This window comes from Myotis daubentonii, chromosome 15 (genome assembly GCF_963259705.1).
Source record: "Myotis daubentonii chromosome 15, mMyoDau2.1, whole genome shotgun sequence".
Taxonomy (NCBI): domain Eukaryota; kingdom Metazoa; phylum Chordata; class Mammalia; order Chiroptera; family Vespertilionidae; genus Myotis; species Myotis daubentonii.
This window is the reverse complement of record NC_081854.1, coordinates 7324422-7344920: the sequence shown is the minus strand read 5'-3', so window position 1 is coordinate 7344920 and position 20499 is coordinate 7324422. Positions and strand designations below refer to the sequence as shown.

The following is a 20499-nucleotide window of genomic DNA, read 5'->3' as shown; positions in this document are numbered from 1 at the left end:
GAGCATCGGCCTGCGGACTGAAGGGTCCCGGGTTCGATTCCGGTCAAGGGCATGTACCTTGGTTGCGGGCACATCCCCAGTGGGGGTCGTGCAGGAGGCAGCTGTTCGATCTCTCTCATCGATGTTTCTGGCTCTCTATCCCTCTCCCTTCTTCTCTGTAAAAAATCAATAAAAATTTTTTTTTAAAAAAAGAGGGTTATTTGTTTTAAAAAAAACAACCCAAAAAAACCCAACCACCTGTATCGTCTCTCTTAGTCTCCATCATCACTCCCAGACGTGCAAACTATTATTAGAGAGGACACCTTCTGCAGCTATGGACCCGTGTAACGGACACCTGCTGTTTGCCTGACTGACATCTGTTACCCACGATTTAAAAAAAACACTCAGACTTTTAGTTTTGGGTGAAGCATAGTAACCTCCCTCTTGAATAAAACTGCTGTTTGAATTCTCTGCCACTGTTAGATAGTCCCTTGTTCTGCAACTCTGTCATTTTTTAGACAGTCTCTTATTCTAGAAAATAACTCTTTTAGTTTGAATAATAGAAAAAAGATAAAAACTTAACTGTCTGACCTTGCAAACTAGCCATCTAATGTAATGGACTAACACTGATAATAATTCCCATATTCTTATGCCAAATGTTTGTTCTTTATGTATCCAAGATTACAAACTGTCTGTAACAATAACTCACGCAGAGCTCTTTGTAAAACCTGCAGACAAAGAAGCTCGAAATGTATAAATACGGGAAACTTCCTGTATGTGTTGCTCAGAGATTTGGAAGAACCACCTCCCTCTGGACCGCGAGCAAGAAACGATTCCTAATTAATTGGCTCATTAAGGCATCTTGTATTTCATTCGCTGATTTACGACACAACATTGGGTTTACAGAAAAATCGAATGACTCAATGGGTATAATGGAACCCTGTACCCGAATCCTTCCTATTATTAACACCTTGCATTCGTGTGGTACATTTGTTACAATTAAAGACAATACTATATGATTCCACTTAGATACCTAGAGCAGTCAAATTCATGGAGACAGAAAGGAGAATGGTGGTTGCCAGGGGCTGGGAGGAGGGGAAAATTGGAAGTCATTGTTTAATGGTGTAAAGTTTCCATCTTGCAAGATGAAAAGAGTTCGAGATTGGCTGCACAACAATGTGAATGTATTTACCACTACTAAACGGTGCACTTAAAAAGGGTTAAGATGGGCCCTAGCTGGTTTGGTTCCATGGATAGAGCATCAGCCTGCGAACTGAAAGGTCCCAGGTTCGATTCCAGCCAAGGGCACATGCCCGGGTTGTGGGCTTGATCCCGAGTGTGGGGCCTGCAGGAGGCAGCCGATCCATGATTCTCTCATCATTGATGTTTCTATCTCTCTCTCCCTCGTTCTTCCTCTCTGAAATCAATAAAAATATATATTTTTTTAAAAACCCACAAATGTAAAAAAAAAGGCTAAGATGGTAAATTTATGTTGTGTGTATTGTCCCACGATTCAGCCAGGCCCGCGCTCTCACGGTCCAGGAGCCCTTAGGGGCCTAAGCCAGCAGTCGGATATCCTTAGCGCTGCCACAGAGGCTCCTGCCACCGCCGCTGTGCTCGCCAGCCATGAGCCGGACTTCTGGCTGAGCAGCACTCCCCCTGTGGGAGAGGACTGACCACCAGGGGGCAGCTCCTGCATTGAGCGTCTGCCTCCTGGTGGTCAGTCCGCATCATAGCGACCTGTCATCCCACTGTTCGGTCAATTTGCATATTAGTCTTTTATTATATAGGATTAAACCGTTTTTCAAGGTGGATGCAGTTCAGGATCTCCAGATAAGATCAGACTGGATTTAGAATGGTCCCCAAGTCCAATGACTGGTGGCCTTATAAGAGAAAAGTAGAAAAAAATAAGACACGTAGGGATGACTGCAACCAGCATATGCCTCTTCAGAGCAAACTGGTGGTAGAAATATTGTCCTGTTACATTTCCCTGCGCGCAAACATCTTGCTCCCTTCTGGAACAGCTGATACTTACATATTCGGTCAGTCCATAGTAAAGTGATTACAGAGATTCCTAATGAGCAAACATACTCTAATAATAGGATAATCATTAGCAATTATAATCACCATTATTATCAATATTAGCAGCTAAATAAAAAATATATGTTTTTCTTGATTTCAGAGAGAGGGAGGGAGAGGGGGAGAGAGAGAGAAACATCAATGATGAGAGAGAATCATTGATCAGCTGCCTCCTGAATGCCCCTTACTGAGTGAGGATCAAGCCTGCAACCCGGGCATGTGCCCTGACCTGGAATCGAACCATGACCTCCTGGTTCTTGGGTCGATGCTCAATCACTGAGCCATACCGGCTGGGCTTAACAGCTAATTTCTGAGTCGTGTTACTGTATGCTGAACACTGCACTTAGTGTCTCATTACATTATTTTATGTCATCTTCACCACATTCTTATGAAGTAGGCATTTTTTTCTATGTTACAGCTAAAGAAATTGGAGCATAGCAAGGTTGTAAATTTTGCCCAAACTCACAGCACTAATATATACAGAGGAGGAATTTGAATCTAGGCCTGACTTCAAAGCTCATTTGCATACCAGATAAACTCTTGCTGACGATGGTGGCACCATCAAAGATTACAAAGAGTAAACTAGCGCCCTATGGGTGTGGCTCAGTGGATAGAGCGATGGCCTGCGGACTGAAGGGTCCCTGGTTTGATCCTGGTCAAGAACACATGCCTGGGTTGCGGGCTCAATCCCCAGTTGGGGGCGTGTAGGAGGCAACCGATCAATGATTCTCTCTCATCATTGATGTTTCTAGCTCGCTCTCTCTCCTTCTCCGTTCCTCTTTGAAATCAATAAAAAATATATTTTTAAAAAAAGTAAACTAGCAAAATGCCCAAGAAACCAGTAGAGTATGACATTAAATGTTTTGTTGTTGCCGAAACCGGTTTGGCTCAGTGGATAGAGCGTCGGCCTGCGGACTGAAGGGTCCTGGGTTCGATTCCGGTCAAGGGCATGTGCCTGGGTTTCGGGCACATCCCCAGTGGGAGATGTGCAGGAGGCAGCTGATCGATGTTTCTCTCCCATCGATGTTTCTAACTATCTATCTCTCTCCCTTCCTCTCTGTAAAAAAATCAATAAAATATATTTTTAAAAAAATGTTTTGTTGTTGATCGTCACCCGAGGATATTTTTTTCATTGATTTTTAGAGAGAGCGGCGGGAGGGAGAGAGGGAGGGGAGAGAGAGAGAGAGAGAGAGAGAGAGAAAGAGAGAGAGACATTGAGGTGAGAGACACACATCTATTGGTTGCCTTCTGCAAGTGCCCCAACAGGAGATGGGGATCAAACCTGCAACCCAGGCAGGTATATGCCCTTGACCTGGAATTGAACCCAGGACCCTTCCGTGCAAAGGCTGGTGCTCTATCCACTGAACACAATTGGCCAGGCAATATAAATTTTTTGTAATCTTCGCCTGAGGATATGTTTAGAGAGAGGAAGTGTGTGTGTGTGTGTGTGAGAGAGAGAGAGACAGAGAGAGAGAGAGAGAGAGAGAGAGAGAGAGAGAGAGAGAGAGAGAGAGAGAGAACACTGACAGGTTGCCTCTGGTAGGGTATGTGCCCTGACCAGGAATTGAACCTAAAACCTTTAGGTGAATGGGACGGGACAACACTCCAACCAACTGAACCCCCTGGCCAGGGCGAGTATGACATTAATCCAAAGGGCAAGTGTCTTTGGCATGACGCAATGTCTTCTTATGTCTATTTTCAAGATTTTTATTGGGTTAAAATGAACCTGCAATTCTTGCGGATCCTAATCGGCTGCCCTGTTTACCCTTAAGCTACACTTGACAAATGATATTGTACCTTGATAACCTTGACATTTATTCGGGTTTGAAGAGTGCAGCTTGCTCCTTGAGAAAAGAGAGTACATGGACTCCTAGAGTGCAATGAAAAATTTCGTGTTGCGTGTGCATCGACAGAGCAAGGCCAGGGGAGATGCGAGAGAGAGACACCCGGGAGGCCAGACAGACACAGAGGTTGGAGAGATGCATCCTCAAGCCAGGGCCGCCTGGGAGAGAGGCGGACGGAGTCCTGGAGCCTCGGAAGGAGCCAGCCCCGCTCAGGCCGTGACGGCAGACTCCGGCCTCCAGAGCTCTGAGAGAATCCATCTCTGTTGTCTTCAGCCAGCTGGCATGGCCATTTATTACAGCCGCCCTCGAGGACGAAGTCAGTGGTTGGACCATTTTTCATGGTAGGACTTTTTGAGATGGTGTTTATTGGGCAAGTGCGTGTGGATTGATGCCAGGCAGCCCAGAGCGGCATGGACTGGGGCATTTACTGCTTTGAAGGACTGTCCCTGTCTACTGCCATCTGATTCTGTTGGGGCTGTCAATCAAGGGACCCTTATGTTCTCTACTAAAGACCATACGACTGCAGGAAATGAATTCCCAGCTGGGCCAGAAAGGGTGAGGTTTCGCTGGCTGGTTTGGCTCAGTGGATAGAGCGTCAGCCTGTGGACTGAAGGGTCCCGGGTTCGATTCTGGTCAAGGGCATATGCCCGGGTTGCGGGCTCGATCCTCAGTAGGGGGCGTGCAGGAGGCAGCCGATCAATGATTCTCTCATCATTGATGTTTCTGTTTCTCTCTCTCCCTCTCCCTTCCTCTCTGAAACCAATAACCATATATTTAAAAAGAAAAAAGAAAGAGTGAGGTCCTGCAGGGGAGGGGGTTTGGGGGAGCCTGAGCCAATCCCTGGTAGGATGATCAGGGGAGGAGAAGTCAGTCATGGCTGGGGGTTGGCCCAAGAGCAAGCTTGCTAGCTGGACACAGGATTGGCCAGAAGTGGTCATCCAAGATCCAAGTGCAACCAATCAGAGACCCTGACTTTGTTTCCTCTGAAGTTACCTGGCCTGAGGGCGATTACAGCAGGTGTTGTTAATTTCCTACCCACCCATCCTTCCCCTCTCTGTACTTAATCGCTGACACGGCCCACACGCCCCGATAGAGACTGGAAAGACAGATGCTCACTTCCCCAGACGGCTTTCCAACTGCGGGTGGCCGTCACACCCAGTTCTGGGGAGCGAGAAGCAGGGAGAACGCTTCTAGGGAGAAAAACAGACCGACAGGGAGGGGAGACCCTGTCCACAGTTCCTGTTTTCGCTGCCTCCCTGTGAGAACAGAGTGTGAAGACTGCTTGTACTCAGGACGGGAAGGCAGACCGCATCTCAGAGAAGCCAACCCGGGGACACTGTGTCTTTGAAAGGTTTGTTATTTGGGCAAAAGCAGTCGCTATCATTTCAGCTCTTGCCATTGGAAACGCAGCTGAAGGCATCATGACGGAGGCAGCAGGATAAGCCCGGGGCTCCAAAAGGCCATCTTATTACCATTGCAAAGGCTTGCTTGGGAACAGAGCCAATAGCTAAGCAGAGTCCTTCAGCACCTGGATCCAGCCGTGCCTGAAATCCGCTGTACGCTCAGACTTGCCACAGACAGAGGTCTTCCAGTCCTGCTGGAGGTCATGGTGGTCTGGGTTGCATTTTGTGTCCTAGATCTTAGCGAACCTGGCCAATGGGACATTTACAAACTAAGGCTCAGAGAGACCCACTCAGTTGCCAAAGGGGATGGGACATTGTCTGCACCCGGAGCCAGGATGTCCGGCCCAGCTGCCGGGTCCCAGAGAGGACAGGAGCCCGGGCGGAGTGAGACCCACGGTGTTTATTCTGGTGTTGATAGCAGCAGCAGTGGGTGGATCGGCCAGACGCGGGGGGTGGCGCACAGAGGGGTAGACCCAGGTGTGTGTGTGTCTGGGGGGACACGGAGGATTGGTCCGCTGACATTCACGGTGAACACGAGGGTCAGGACACCAAGTCTTGAACAAACAGCAAGAGACAGAGAGACAGACGGAGGGTTTGGGGGGCTGGGGTCCCCCAGACATGCACGGCCCCTTGCCTGGAAGGGGAGCCCCAGGGAAGGACAGACAGACACAGTGGAGACTGAATGCCCCCGCCCTGAAACAGACAGGGAGCTGGGCCCAGGGCCGCCCGCCCTCCCGCCTCCTGGGGGGAGAAGGATGGGCGGGCCCAGGGCCGCCCGCACCACGCAGCTCGGACGTTATGGCTTCGAGGAGATGAGTTCATGGTCCGGGCAGGAAGGAATGGGGTCCTGAGGGGCCTGGTCCGATCCCGGGCTTAGGCCAGACCTGCAGGATGGGCAGGAAGATGTCAGTGATGGCAGAGAGCGGCCCTGACCTGCCCGTGGCTCCATCACACCCCAGGGACTAGGAATGCGGGCCCCCACCCCTCCTCCCTCAGACCCAGGAGCCCAGGCCCCCGGCCCCTCCTCCCTCAGACCCAGGGGTCCAGGCCCCCAGCCCCTCCTCCCTCAGACCCAGGGGTCCAGGCCCCCAGCCCCTCCTCCCTCAAACCCAGGGGTCCAGGCCCCCAGCCCCTCCTCCCTCAGACCCAGGAGCCCAGACCCCCAGCCCCTCCTCCCTCAGACCCAGGAGTCCAGGCCCCCAGCCCCTCCTCCCTCAGACCCAGGAGCCCAGGCCCCCAGCCCCTCCTCCCTCAGACCCAGGAGCCCAGACCCCCGGCCCCTCCTCCCTCAGACCCAGGAGCCCAGGCCCCCAGCCCCTCCTCCCTCAGACCCAGGAGTCCAGGCCCCCGGCCCCTCCTCCCTCAGACCCAGGAGTCCAGGCCCCCGGCCCCTCCTCCCTCAGACCCAGGGGTCCAGGCCCCCGGCCCCTCCTCCCTCAGACCCAGGGGTCCAGGCCCCCGGCCCCTCCTCCCTCAGACCCAGGGGTCCAGGCCCCCGGCCCCTCCTCCCTCAGACCCAGGGGTCCAGGCCCCCGGCCCCTCCTCCCTCAGACCCAGGGGTCCAGGCCCCCGGCCCCTCCTCCCTCAGACCCAGGGGCCCAGGCCCCCGGCCCCTCCTCCCTCAGACCCAGGGGTCCAGGCCCCCAGCCCTCCTCCCTCAGACCCAGGAGTCCAGGCCCCCAGCCCTCCTCCCTCAGACCCAGGAGTCCAGGCCCCCGGCCCCTCCTCCCTCAGACCCAGGGGTCCAGGCCCCCGGCCCCTCCTCCCTCAGACCCAGGGGTCCAGGCCCCCGGCCCCTCCTCCCTCAGACCCAGGGGCCCAGGCCCCCGGCCCCTCCTCCCTCAGACCCAGGGGTCCAGGCCCCCAGCCCTCCTCCCTCAGACCCAGGAGTCCAGGCCCCCAGCCCTCCTCCCTCAGACCCAGGGGTCCAGGCCCCCGGCCCCTCCTCCCTCAGACCCAGGGGTCCAGGCCCCCGGCCCCTCCTCCCTCAGACCCAGGGGTCCAGGCCCCCGGCCCCTCCTCCCTCAGACCCAGGGGTCCAGGCCCCCAGCCCTCCTCCCTCAGACCCAGGAGCCCAGGCCCCCAGCCCCTCCTCCCTCAGACCCAGGAGCCCAGGCCCCCAGCCCCTCCTCCCTCAGACCCAGGAGCCCAGGCCCCCAGCCCTCCTCCCTCAGACTCAGAAGTGTGGACCCCAAGTCCCCCCTCTCATATGGATCCCTTACCCCTCACTCTGAATTCTCTTTCTCTGACAATCCTTTGCCACCTTTTGTGAAGCTGGTCAGAGTCTTTTCCTGAAACGGAAAATTCAGAAGGCTCAGGAGGGCGGGGCAGAGGCAAAGCCGTCACTAAGGATCAGCAGGAGACCAGCCGGCTGTCCTCAGTCGGTGCTCTGCACTCAGCTCGGCAGAGATGGGGCGAGTGGAATGACAGCCCTCTTTTACAGACGGGGAAACTGAGGCACAAAGATAAAGTCACTGGCCTGGCCGGCGTGGCTCAGTGGTTGGGTGCCGACCTATGAACCAGGAGGTCAAGGTTCAATTCCCAGTCAGGGCACAGCCCAGGTTGTGGGCTCAAACCCCAGCGGGGCGCGTGCAGGCGGCGATCAACGATTCTCTCTCTCATCCTTGATGTTTCGCTCTCTCCCTCTCTCTGAAATCTATAAAAATATATTTTAAAAAGAAAAGATAAGGCCCCTGGGAATGTGAGGAGCGACGAGGCCATGGGGTGAGTGGGGCAGACTGGGGGGGGGGGAGACTCTGCCCTGGGGCGCTGGGGAGCCCGGGGGGGCTGTGAGGAGAGGGGGCAGGGTCCGCTCTGGGGGAGAAAGACCTCTGGGGCGGCCCAGAGCCATGGGCTGGAGTCAGGGTGCGGCCTCTCTGGCCCCCAGCGCGGCCACGGGAGCTCCCGGAGAAGCCAGTGGAATGAATGAGGAGTGAGGGCGTGAGACCAGAGGGTGCCAGCAGGAGGGCGTCGCTGCCATCTGTCGGCCTTAGAGCCGGATCTTTTGAAAACTCCAATCTGAGCTGCACCTCAGCCGCTTACACCCCTCCTCTCCCCGGAAAACAGGCCGGCGGGGGCAGGGGGTGGGCTGGGCGGAGAGCGCAGTGAGGGTTCACCGGGGGCCAGTTTAAGGTCCAGGCCTGCAGGCGGGCAGGGAGGCGACATGGGTGAGGGCAGAGAGCGGGCGTGACCGGCCTTCGCCCCATCACCCCGGGGACCAGGAATGCTGTCCCTGCCCCTCCTCCCGCCTCTGGCCTGGTCTCCGCTCAGCCTCTTAGGGTGCCAGGTGCCCGCTCCCTGCAACCTTCTCCGTCAAACCTCCGCTGAGCCCATTCCCTCTCAACCTCCAGGCCCCTCTCACCAACGCCTCCTCCTCCTGGGAGCCCTCCTGGACCCCCTAAGGGGCAGCCCCGTTCCCCAGCCGCATTCCTTCTACTTTCCAGGAGGCCGAACTTTTTGGATCACAGCCCAGAGGACCGGAAACAAGTTCACCCCGCGATCCTCACAGCGGGTACTGCCTGGGCCTTCTGTCCTGTTCCATGACTTTCTTTTCTTCTTCATTAAAGGAGGTGTCGGTCCCCATCCCGTGGACCTCCATCCACAGATGTTCACACCCGGCTTTGCAAAAACACCCACGCCCGCCCCGGCCGGTGTGGCTCAGTGGATGGAGCGTCGGCCTGCGTACTGGAGGGTCCCGGGTTCGATTCCAGCTGAGGGCACGTGCCGGGGTTGCGGGCTCGGTCCCCAGGGGGGGCGTGCGGGAGGCAGCCGATAGGTGGTTCTCTCTCATCACTGATGTTTCTCTCTCTCCCCCTCTCCCTTCCTCTCTGAAATCAATAAAAATATATTAAAAACTGACGGTGTGCGAACCTCGCTGAGAGGCAGGCGCTGGTCCTGCAGTAACTCGCGGAGTCGGTGCGATAGGTAGATCCTGGCGGCGGAGGCAGCGGCACAGAGAGGCTGGGCCCCGGCTGCGAGTCACACAGCGAGGGTGACAGGGAGGAGGCGGGATGGGGGGGGGGGGCGCCCACTCACCTCCACCAGCTGGTGCCAGTGCTCCACGGGCTTGCGGGGGTTGGCCAGCATCTCCGCCCAGTGCTCGCGGCCGTGCGGGTCGGCGGCGTCGGGGCCCACGCGGCACACGCCGATGACCTCGTTGTGGCCGATGCTGGGGGGGGCGGGGGGGGGGCGGGGCGTGAGCATCCGGGGAGGGAGGAGGGAGGGCGAGGCCGCCCCGCGCCCCGCGCCCCGCGCCCCGCGCCCTTACCAATCGTAGTCCACCACTGCGATGCTGAGCCCCACGTTCTCCACGCTCTCGGGGGCCACGTCGAACACCAGCGCCTCGTTGTAGGTGGGGTTCAGCGTGTTCTTCTTGATGGAGGTTTTCCGCTTCTTGAGGCGCCGCCCCTCGCTGATCAGAGAGGCCTTCACGTAGGGGTCTGGGGTGGGCGTGGAGAGCGCTGAACCCCCACTTTCTCTCTGAGGCCCCTTCCTCCCAAGGGTCGGGTCCCCAGCCTTTCCTCCCCCAGCCCTCCTCCCTCAGACCCAGGAGTCCAGGCCCCCAGCCCCTCCTCCCTCGGACCCAGGGGTCCAGGCCCCCAGCCCCTCCTCCCTCACACCCAGGCCCCCAGCCCCTCCTCCCTCACACCCAGGCCCCAGCCCCTCCTCCCTCAGACCCAGGCCCCCGGCCCCTCCTCCCTCACACCCAGGCCCCAGCCCCTCCTCCCTCTGACCCAGGAGTCCAGGCCCCCAGCCCCTCCTCCCTCACACCCAGGCCCCCAGCCCCTCCTCCCTCACACCCAGGCCCCAGCCCCTCCTCCCTCAGACCCAGGCCCCCGGCCCCTCCTCCCTCACACCCAGGCCCCAGCCCCTCCTCCCTCAGACCCAGGGGTCCAGGCCCCCGGCCCCTCCTCCCTCAGACCCAGGGGTCCAGGCCCCCGGCCCCTCCTCCCTCGGACCCAGGAGTCCAGGCCCCCAGCCCCCCCTCCCTCGGACCCTGGCCCCAGAACCCACCCGAGAAGCCGGTGAGGTCCATGGCTTTGAGGTTAGAGGCTTTGATGATGGTCACGGTGAGGCGCCCGGCCGTGGGGAGGTAGCAGAGTGAGAAGTTGAGCTCCCCAAGATCCGCCTTTTCCTGCCGTGGGAAACGGGGTCAGCGACCCCCTACCTCAGTCTCCCCAACGCTTGGCCCACCCCAGCCCCCAGGGCTTCCTCCCTGGTGTCCAGCCAGGACTCGGGTTTCCCGTCCGTCCACTGAGTCTGACGCTGGGCCACACCTGGTGACTCCGCGCAGCTGCCCGCCACGGCCACGGTCACGGCCGGTTTGCGGGCAGATGGGAGGAGGCGGGAGTGGGCAGAGCTCGGGAGGGACACGGAGAGGGAGGTCAGGGAGGAAGAGACCGAGGCAGACGGAGCGCTGAGAGCTGCAGCTAGAAAGACAGACCCACAGCGACCCAGGCAGATGGAGACCCAGCGAGAGGGACAGGGACCCGGACAGCGAGAGAGGCCGAGAAGACACAGGCGGAGAAGCCAGTCGGCACTCCCAGGCCCAGAGGGAGGCTCCAAGGGGACACACCCTCCCACGAGGACACGGGGACACACCCTCCCACGCGGACACACGGACACAGGGCAGCGGCCGGAGCTGGCCGGGCCCATTCCCCGCCTGCCTGCGGCTCTTCTGGGCGCCTGGCCTCCCAGCCACACTGACCTGGGCCTCGGCTCCTGGACTCCCCACTTACCCCCCCTCCAGGCCCTGCCCTAGGCCCGTGGTTGGCAAACCAAGGCTCACAAGTCACATGCGGCTCTTTGGCCCCTTGAGTGTGGCTCTTCCACAAAATACCACGTGCGGGCGCGCAGGTACAGTGCGATTGAAACTTCGTGGCCCATGCGCAGAAGTCGGTATTTTATGGAAGAGCCACACTCAAGGGGCCAAAGAGCCGCGTGTGGCTCGCGAGCCGTGGTTTGCCGACCACTGCCCTAGGCTGTTCCCTCCTCTCAATCCTCACGCTCAGCTGTCACCTCCTCCCTCGAGCTCCCAGAGCCCAGGCAGCCCTGAGCAGACCCTCCTTCTGTCCCTCGCGCGGGCCCGACAGCGGACTCGGGTGCCCGGCTCCTGGTCCTGCAGGAGGGGCCCAGTTGTTGGCAGAATGAATGAACACATGAATGAGTGCAGACCCTGAGTGACAGAGGGAGCGAGACAATGAGAATGACAGACACAGGAGACAAAGATGGATGCAGGGAGAGGCCTCGGGTGGGGTTAGGACGGGGGTGGGGGGGGGCGGGTATGGGCGGGGAGGGACAGATGGGGGCCTTGGGGACAGGGACCCTGGAATTAGGCACTTGGTTCTCAGCGGCTGGGCTTGGGCTGAGCGAACCGACCATGGAGAGCCCCGTGAAGGGGCTGCAGGCAGAGCCATGGGCACCCGTTCAACTGTCATTGTACATACGGGGAAACTGAGGCCCAGAGGAAGCAAGGGCCCCGAGCATGGCCATCATGTGGGCAGCAGCCCTCCCCTGGTGTGAGGACAAGGCTCACCCCCCCCCAACACACACAGCTTCCAGGGTTCCAGAGTGGAATGTGGGGGTCCCCAGATTGGGGTAGAGAGGGCCGAGGCTGGGAGGAGGAAGGGATCGGGACACCCAAGGACCTAGGAGGGGGCTGGGGAGGGGCGGGCATACCGGAGGATGAGGCTCCAGAAGCTGAGGCTCATGGGAAATGAGGAAGGGGCCAGTGGGTGGGGGGGGGTGGGTCCTACAATCTGAATGCTGGGGGCCTGGGGGGTGGGTGTCAGGGCGTTAGGATCCCGGCCGTCTAAGGCCTGGGGGATGGGCTATTAGGACTCGGGTGGAGACTCGGAAGAAACCGGATTAGGTTAAATGAGAGAGTTTGGAGGTCAGGGGCTGGGGGTGTAAAGTGTTCAGAGATCCGAAGGGCTGGGGGCTCAGGAAGTCTGGGGATGGGAAGGGGAAGGAGGCTGGAAGAACAGAAGCCGGCCCGGTGGCGTGGCTCCGTGGCTGAGCATCCACCCAGGAACCGGGGGCTCAGGGTTCGAGTGCCGGTCAGGCCGTGTGCCTGGGTTGTGGCTCGATCCCCGTAGGCGGCATGCAAGAAGCAGCCGATTCGTGATTCTCTCTCACCATTGATGTTTCTCTCTCCCTCTCCCTTCCTCTCTCGCTGAAACCAATAAAAACATTTTTTTTTTTAAGGAAAGGAAAAGGAAAGCCAGAACTCTGGCTTCAGGAAGTTGGCGGGTCAGGAATCTGAGGTCAGAGGGCAGAAGTCATGAGGTCATGGGCTGAAGTTGGGGCGAAGCTGCCTGGGGGTGCCTGGGCATCTGTGAATTTGGGAAACCTGGGCCCCGGCCAGACGTTCCTACTGACTACGTGTGGCGGGCAGGGGCCGTTCTCTACTCTTTCTCGTGCGCTTGGCAATATTTGGCAATAAAATAACATTAAGAGAAAACTCCGGGGTCCAGAGTTAAAAGGTGATGAAGTCGAGGGCCAGGAGGGAGCAGGGCTGAGGCCACTGACCGAGCCGCCCTCCACGATGTCCCGCCACAGCGGGCGGTCCGGGGGCTGCTCCGCCAGCTCCAGGAGGTTGTCCAGCACCACCTGGCCGATGAGGTCGTGCCGCGAGAAGCGGTCGAAGTCATAGACGCTGAAGTGCAGCTTGCGCTGGGCCAGCTCGGCCAGGGGCACCGCGAACTGAAACGTCTCATTGAACACGGGGTTCAGGGTCTTCCTGTGCACCTGGGGGGGGGGGGCAGGCGGACAGACACCATGCCTACCAGCCCTTCCGCCCCAGGCCCAGGAGTCCAGGCCCCAGCCCCCCAGGCCCCCAGCCCCTCCTCCCTCAGACCCAGGAGTCCAGCCTCCCAGCCCCTCCTCCCTCAGACCCAGGAGTCCAGACCCCCAGCCCCTCCTCCCTCTGACCCAGGAGTCCAGACCCCCAGCCCCTCCTCCCTCTGACCCAGGAGTCCAGACCCCCAGCCCCTCCTCCCTCTGACCCAGGAGTCCAGACCCCCAGCCCCTCCTCCCTCAGACCCAGGAGTCCAGACCCCCAGCCCCTCCTCCCTCTGACCCAGGAGTCCAGACCCCCAGCCCCTCCTCCCTCTGACCCAGGAGTCCAGACCCCCAGCCCCTCCTCCCTCAGACCCAGGAGTCCAGACCCCCAGCCCCTCCTCCCTCTGACACAGGGGTCCAGGCCCCATCCCCTCCTCCCTCAGACCCAGGCGTCCAGACTCCCAGCCCCTCCTCCCTCTGACCCAGGGGTCCAGGCCCCCAGCCCCTCCTCCCTCAGACCCAGGAGTCCAGGCCCCCAGCCCCTCCTCAGGGGGACCCAGTGCCCAGCCTGCCGCCCGGACCTTGGTCTGAAACTTTTTCTTGCGGTCAGGCAGCAGGTAGATCTTGACGTAGGGGTCTGAGAAGCCGTTGGAGTCCTTGGCCGGGAGGTCCAAGGCCTGCAGGATCCGCACCACCAGCTGGTCGGAGCCGTAGAGGTACCGCAGGGCAAAGCTGATGCGGCCGCAGGGTGCGCCCGCGCCGGCCTCCCCGGAGCCCAGGGCCCCGCCGCCGCGCCAGCTGCCGGGGCCAGTCCCCTGGTACAGCTCCGGCTTGATCTGCCCGATGAGCTTGGCCTTTTCTTCACCGCCCGGCAAGGGTAAGGGCAGGGCGGGTGGCCGCTCCTCACTGCCCGGGTCTGGCTGGGTGGTCAGGGTCTGCTGGGTGAGGGGCCGAGGCAGGGCTGGGTACCTGCAGGGGGGTGGGTAGACCAAGGGGTGGTGGGTGGCTCTGAATCTTGCATCTGAAGATCTGGGACACTCCTCCCTGCCTCCTCCCCGAACCCCACAGCCGGTGGGGGGGTGGTCACAAACCCCCACCTTTGCTCACGTGCACTCTCTGGGCCTCAGTTTCCCCTCAGTGCTGGGGACGGGGTTACCCCTTCTCGAAGCTGGCTCCAGCCCCGACCTGCTTGGGCAGCGGCCTCCAGGAGCCTCCTCCGAACCTCCAGCTGGTGACTCAGATACCTTCCCACGGACCCCTGGGGCTGCACGGCCCGGACCCCTCCACCCTGCCCTGCCCTTCTCCCTAACCCGTCTTTCCTTTTTGTCAAAAGAAGACAATGACAGGTCAATATCCTTGATGTTCATAGATGCAAAAGTTAGCAAACCAGATTCAACCTGCATTAACCCCACCACAACCAGGTGGGATTCACCCCCGGAATGCAAGGATGGCTCAACATCCACAATTCAGTCAACGAGCTATATCACAGCCGCAGTTCCCCGAGCTGCCTCACTGCAGCGCTGGCCTGGCTGGCCAGGCCGGGCCGAGACAGCCCACTGGGGCCACTTCCCCTGGACTGTGAATGACATGAGGGCAGGGCTTGTCCCACCTCTGTGTTCCCAGCACTCAGCCCTTGCGGACTGCCTTTTGCCTCAGGGTCTTGCGGGTGGGGGTGTGTGGGGGGGGTGTCCTGACCCTCATTCTTTCCACCTCCCTGGTGTCCTGCCCCCAGCCTCCTTCTTCCTCTGGCTCCGGGAGAGCAGACCTCCAGCCCCCTTCTCCCTTAGGCCCAAGGACTCCAGGCTCCGCCCCCTCCCCTCCCTGACCCAGGAGTCGGGCCCCCCCCCCCCCCCGCCTCCTTTATCCCCAGGATCCAGGAGTCCACACCCCAAACCCCCTACTCCCCCAGGGCTCAGGAGAGCCAGGATGGGAAACAGACACAGAGGAGGAGCAGACGTTCAGAGTGCACCCCCAGCCCATCAACCAGTCTCACCTGGTGGTGGGCGCCAGGCTGGTGACCTGCTGATGTGACTGGGCACTGGGCAAACCGCCACCACTAGGGGGCAGCAGGAGCAGCCCAGAGCCTGCCCCTCCCTCTGAGGGCAGCTCAGGAGACGTCTGGCTCGGTTTGACCCCAGCAGCCACTGCAGCGGCCGCGGCCTCTGGGTAGGAGTCCATGTCCAAGTAGGAGGGGTCAGGGGCGTCCGAGCCCCCCAGGCTGCCTGGCTCCAGCAGCTCCGCGAAGGGCGGGTGGTGGGCGGCGTGGGCATGGTGGTGTGGGCCCCCCAGCAGAGGGTGGCCACCCAGGCCAGCCCCCAGGTGGTGCCCACTGCCGCCTACCAGGCCTGCCAGCCCGACCCCAGGGCCTAGCTCTTTGCGCAGGGGGCCCCCGCCCACGGCCGAGCCCTTGTCCCGCCAGGGCACCCAGCACAGCTTCCAGGACACGAAGAGCGAGACGCCCAGGAGGACGATGCCACAGAACGTCACGATGACTGACAGCAGGCTCACCGAGATGTCTAGAGAGAGCGGGCACAGAGGGCAGGGGTCAGGGTGCGGGGGTCACAATTTATCTCCCCGAAGAGCTAAGCTTCAAAAAATAATTAAAAAGTAAATTTTTTTCGTATTTGCCATGCATTGTCCTAAGCAACTTACATATATTATTTATTTTAAACTCCATGACCCTACAAGGCGGGTATTTTATATACCCATTTTAAAGATGAGGAAACGGAGGCACAGAGAGGCTGAGTGACTTGTAGAAGGCTGCACAGGAAGTAAACAACAAGCCTGCGATTTGAACTCAGCAGCCTGTCTCCAGACTGTGTTCTCTTGATTACTAGCACACAGTGCCTCTCTGTAAGAGGGTACACCCCCAGAAACAGGACCAAGGTCCCCCCAAATGCTCAGAGGCGATCAAAGAGAAAAAGAGTGCATGGCACAGGCAGGCAGGTCAGGGGTCACCCCCGCTTGCTGTGTGACCTTGAGAAGCTGCCTTAACCACTCTGAGCCTTGCATCCCCCATTTGCCGGAGAGGAGAGAATCGGTCCTGCGTGGAACCCCTTTTCTGAGTTCTGTGGGTCCTCCTAGGAGGTCATTGAACCTGAGGCTGGTCCTGACTTCCCGGGGTCAGGTTCTGGCTGTTCCGCCTACGGGTGTGGGACGCCGAGCAAGTCGCTGCAGGCCTCGGCCTCGCCCCGCAGCGCTGTGCCCTGGCCGGTCTGCCCCGCGCACAGCAAGCTTCCCAGGACCAGAAGTGCTTCCACAGGCCCCTCATCAGCCCGTCCTTGCTCTGAGAACCCTGCTGCCTTGGAGCTGGGTGCCCTGGGGCAAGTCAGTTCACCCTTCTGAGCCTCCGTTTCCCTGGGGATCATATGTACCACGAAGGGCCACTGAGCGTCGTCGATGGAACAGGCCCGGGACCTCGCGGGCTGCCTGCCACACAGCTGGTGTTTAATGAGAACCTCCCCACCTTGATGGAATGACCACTGTGCACCCAGCTTGGCTACACTCTTCACGTGTGTTGTATCATGTGAGTCTCTCATCTGCCCCATGGGGTAGTCACTTACACTGTCTCCATTGTCCAGATGGGGAAACTGAGGCACAGACAAGTTACTTGCCCAAAGCCATCCAGTTAGTACTGGGAGAGGTGGGATTTGAACCCGCGCATGCACTATTCGAGATGCACAAAGGTAACTGGAGGGGGTATGCGGCAGCACGGTGGGGGGGGGGGGGGGCTAGGGCAAAACTCCACAAGGTCAGGGGTCAAATGGACCACACAGCTCCTGCTCCTTGGATCAGAGTTTGGGGGGACCAGCAGCGGACAGGATGGAGGCAGGACTCTAAGCAGAATCAGCCCCACAGGGAAGAGAAAGCTGAGAGGGTCTGCGGAGGCGGAGGCAGGGGCTGGGGGGACAGCTGGGGTGCTGACCTGCATCGGGGCCCCGGGGGTAGCCCCGGATTCGCAGGTCGTTGAACTCCTGGCACCTGTCGCTCGTGTCGGCATCTCGGACCCGGGCACAGAGGTCTGAGACCAGGATGAGTGCCCGTCGGCAGAGGTCATCTTCGTAGTCTCCTGACATGGTGACCTGTGGGTCCTGCGCTTGGGACAGGCCGGCGAGGGTGCAGGTGGGGAACGAGATGGGGGAGAGAGTGGGTAAGTGTGGAAAGAGAAAAGACAGATGGACAAGGGGACAGAGATTGGGGCTGATGGACAAGGTGACAGAGATTGGGGCTGATGGACAAGGGGACAGAGATTGGGGCTGATGGACAAGGGGACAGAGATTGGGGGCTGATGGACAAGGGGACAGAGATTGGGGCTGACGGACAAAGGGTCAGAGATTGGGGGCTGATGGACAAGGGGACAGAGATTGGGGGTTGATGGACAAGGGGTCAGAGATTGGGGGCTGATGGGCAAGGGGACAGAGATTGGGGATGAGTGGAGAAGGAAAAGGAAATTAGGGACTGATGGACGGGAGGACTGGAATTAGGGGTGGACAGGCAAGAAGATAGTAACAAGGGTTTGACAAACAAGGGACAGAGATGGATGTGAGTGGCCAAGAAGACAGGATAGGGACAAATGGACCAGGAGGAAGAGACCGGGAAGGCCACAAGGGGCGGAGGTTAAGGATGCACAAATAAAGGGGTGAGCAAACAAGGAGACAAAGATTAGGGGTGCAGAGGTGAGCAGACAGAATTTAGGGATAGTCATTCATTATTCGTATACTTCCAACAAACATTCATTGAGCACCAACTACATGCCAGGCACTACGCCAACTGCTGCAGATCCAGCCGGAATGAGCGCACCTCACGCATTCCCTCATTTCCTGGTGTCACAACCCACTGAGAGGTGACAATGAGTAAACAAATCCGTAGACACATAAACAACACACAGATCTCAGAAAAAACAGCAGAAGGAACCAAGGAACCAGGAACCAGGAGGCGGGCGGTCATCGGGGGAGGGAGCTCTCTGAGACCTGCAGGATGAGATGGAGCGGGCCAGTGGGGCTGGAGTCGGGAAAAGCATTCAAAGTAGCAGGAACAGCATGAGCAACTGTCCAGGGTGGGAAAGGGCTTGGCGTGGCCCCGGGGACGGAGAGGAGGCCAGATCGGAGTAGACAGAGAGACAGGACTAAGAGAGAGGGGTGCATGGAGGTAGGGAGAGACGGGATGATTATGTGTGGTGGTGGTTGGGGAGGGATGGAGCTGCAGGATGCAGAGACAGGGACCAAGCCGAGAGAGGGAGATATGAGGGGAAGGGGAAGACATGGGTAGGAGACCATGGGGAAGGCACGCTGGGGCTCAGAAGAGAGGGACAGATGAATAGACAGACAGAAGTCGGGGACGGAGACTTGGGATGGACAGAGCTGTGCAATGCACGGGAGTGTGGGAGATGGGCAGACAGAGGGCAGTGATGAGGGCCAGGCAGACTGTGGCCAGCAGGACCTCAGAGAGAAACAGCAGAAGGAGAATGGATGGTGTGCAGAGAGACAGACAGATAATGGCCAGAGAGCACAGCCGGACAAAAGGATCCAGAGGAGGGCTGGGCAGACAGACACGGGTCCCGAAGGAAGGTTGGAGGCGGGAGCACACAAGAGAGGCGACCGGGAGAAAGAGGTGGACGTGGGGAGAGGGCACATAGCGACACATGGTTCAGAGCCAGACATCAGAGATGGGCTGGAAGGAGCGTGCAGGGGAGACAGGTGTGGGGATGCTGCACAGGCCGGGGCTCTGAGGCAGGCATGGGCACACTCACCGGCGCTTATCCCTGCCGGCTCCTGGGTGGCAGCCGAGGCGGCGGGCGGCAGCCCATGGGGGTTGGAGGGCGGGCCAGGGGCTGTGGACCCGTCCCCACGCGCGCGCCAGGTGGTGAGAGGAGGTGCCGGATCTGAGGGCCGTGGCCGGGAGAAGAAGCTTAAGTCCGAGCCTCACCTCTTGTCCTACTCAGGCCAGCTGCTGACCCCAGGGCACCCCGGGCAGATCCAGCCACCCCCTCCCACCTCCGGGCCCCCACCTCCCGTTGAGACTACAATTCCCGGCAGGCCTTGGGCTCGCACTGCAGCAACTTTATAGGCCTGGCGCTGCAGGAGCTACTGGGAGTTGAAGTCCCTCATGCCTCTCCCGGCTGCAGAGGCTGGGAATTTTTTTGCAGGTGGGGGGGGGGGGGGTAGGAGATGCTGGGGTCCCAAAGCACCGCAGGGGACAGGAATGAAGTCTGGGACCTAGAGCGGCCTCGGAGTCCCAAGTCCTTAGGGGCCGTGGAGTGGATAGACGATCCCCCAAGCCCAGGGGGTCGGCCAGAGAGGCTGGGGTACACCCAGGTGTTTCGCCCCCCCCCCCCTTCCAGGGCCACCTGCCCCTCCCCCGGGACAGCCAGCGAGCGCCGCAGCACTCCCACTCCCCGGTGGAAGATCGGCGCGTCTCTGCACCTACCCCGCCCCCACGAGCCCGGGCGGCCCCCAAAGATGGGGCTGGGGCGGGGGCGGGGGCTGTGGCCCGGGGGAGGGAGGAGCGGACTCACCGGAGCCGCGGCCGCCGCCGCCGCAGCCCGCACGCCCGCCGCCCGCCGCGGTGCCCGCTCGGCTCCTCCCCCCGCTCCTGGCGCAGGTCCGCCGCTCCTCCCCGGCACCCCCCCTCTTCCCCTGAACCTGCGGCTGGAAAGCCGAAATCGCGCGCTGCTGGGAGGAAGGAGGGAGAGGTCCCCGGACCGAAGCGTCAGGGGCCCAGTGCGCGTCCAGAGGACCCAGAGATCGGGCGCCAGGACCTTCTGTTCCCCCAGGATCCAGGGGTGCCAGCCCACAGCCCCTTTTCTCTCAAACAGAGGAGCCGGGGAGCCCAGCCACCTCCTCTCCCAGGACCCAGGGTCCGGAGCTCCCGCCCGCCTCCATTCTGATCTAGGCATCCACGCCTCCCGCCCCTCCGACCCCGTCCCCGCCGCCACTGCCCCCTCCCCCGCAAGGACCCGGGACCTCAGTCTGAGGAGCCCCGCGGGCCGCGGTGGGAGGGGAGGCGGGGCCTGGGCGCCAGCGGTGGAGTCTCAGCCCGCGTGGAGATGCCGAGCAGGCACCTGGGTTCGAATCCTGCTGGGTCGGCTCCCGCCTTTGTCATCTCGCGCTTTGCTCTGAGCCCCAATCTCCTCATCAAAAAAAATACGGATAGCCTGGCCGGTGTTGCTCAGTGGTTGAGCGTCGACCCATGAACCAGGAGGTCCTGGTTCGATGCCCGGTCAGGGCACGTGCCCATGTTGTAGCTCGATCCCCGGTGGGGGGCGTGCAGGAGGCAGCGGATCAACGATTCTCTCTCATCATTGATGTGTCTATCTCTCCCTCTCCCTTCCTCTCTGAAATCAATAAAAATATATTTAAAATTAAAAAAAAGAAAATATGGACAATAAACCTGTTTCCAAAGGGATCCAGAGG

The 20499-nt window shown here is 59.8% G+C and overlaps 1 protein-coding gene across 1 annotated transcript; it reads right to left on the bottom strand.

Moving 5' to 3' along the window:
* Positions 1 to 6094: 6094 nt before the first annotated feature.
* On the bottom strand, positions 6095 to 19716 carry SYT3 (synaptotagmin 3). Its single transcript, XM_059665328.1, has 11 exons — positions 19602 to 19716; positions 18837 to 18968; positions 17013 to 17178; positions 15081 to 15603; positions 13669 to 14056; positions 12836 to 13054; positions 10319 to 10439; positions 9573 to 9744; positions 9341 to 9473; positions 7528 to 7596; positions 6095 to 6189 (listed from the first exon to the last, which is right to left on the bottom strand). Exons 3-10 carry the CDS (start codon positions 17161 to 17163, stop codon positions 7531 to 7533), a joined length of 1773 nt encoding a protein of 590 aa, XP_059521311.1. The 5' UTR covers positions 17164 to 17178; positions 18837 to 18968; positions 19602 to 19716; the 3' UTR covers positions 6095 to 6189; positions 7528 to 7530.
* Between the last annotated feature and the right edge of the window lie 783 nt (positions 19717 to 20499).

Excerpts from the sequence above, each read along its gene's own strand:
- SYT3 (XM_059665328.1), bottom strand. The coding sequence starts at position 17,163 with ATGTCAGGAGACTACGAAGATGACCTCTGCCGACGGGCACTCATCCTG. Across the intron at positions 10,440-12,835 it reads ACATCGTGGAGGGCGGCTCG|GAAAAGGCGGATCTTGGGGA; the intron begins GTCAGTGGCCTC and ends TTCCCACGGCAG. Across the intron at positions 9,474-9,572 it reads GCAGTGGTGGACTACGATTG|CATCGGCCACAACGAGGTCA; the intron begins GTAAGGGCGCGG and ends CGCCCCCCCCAG.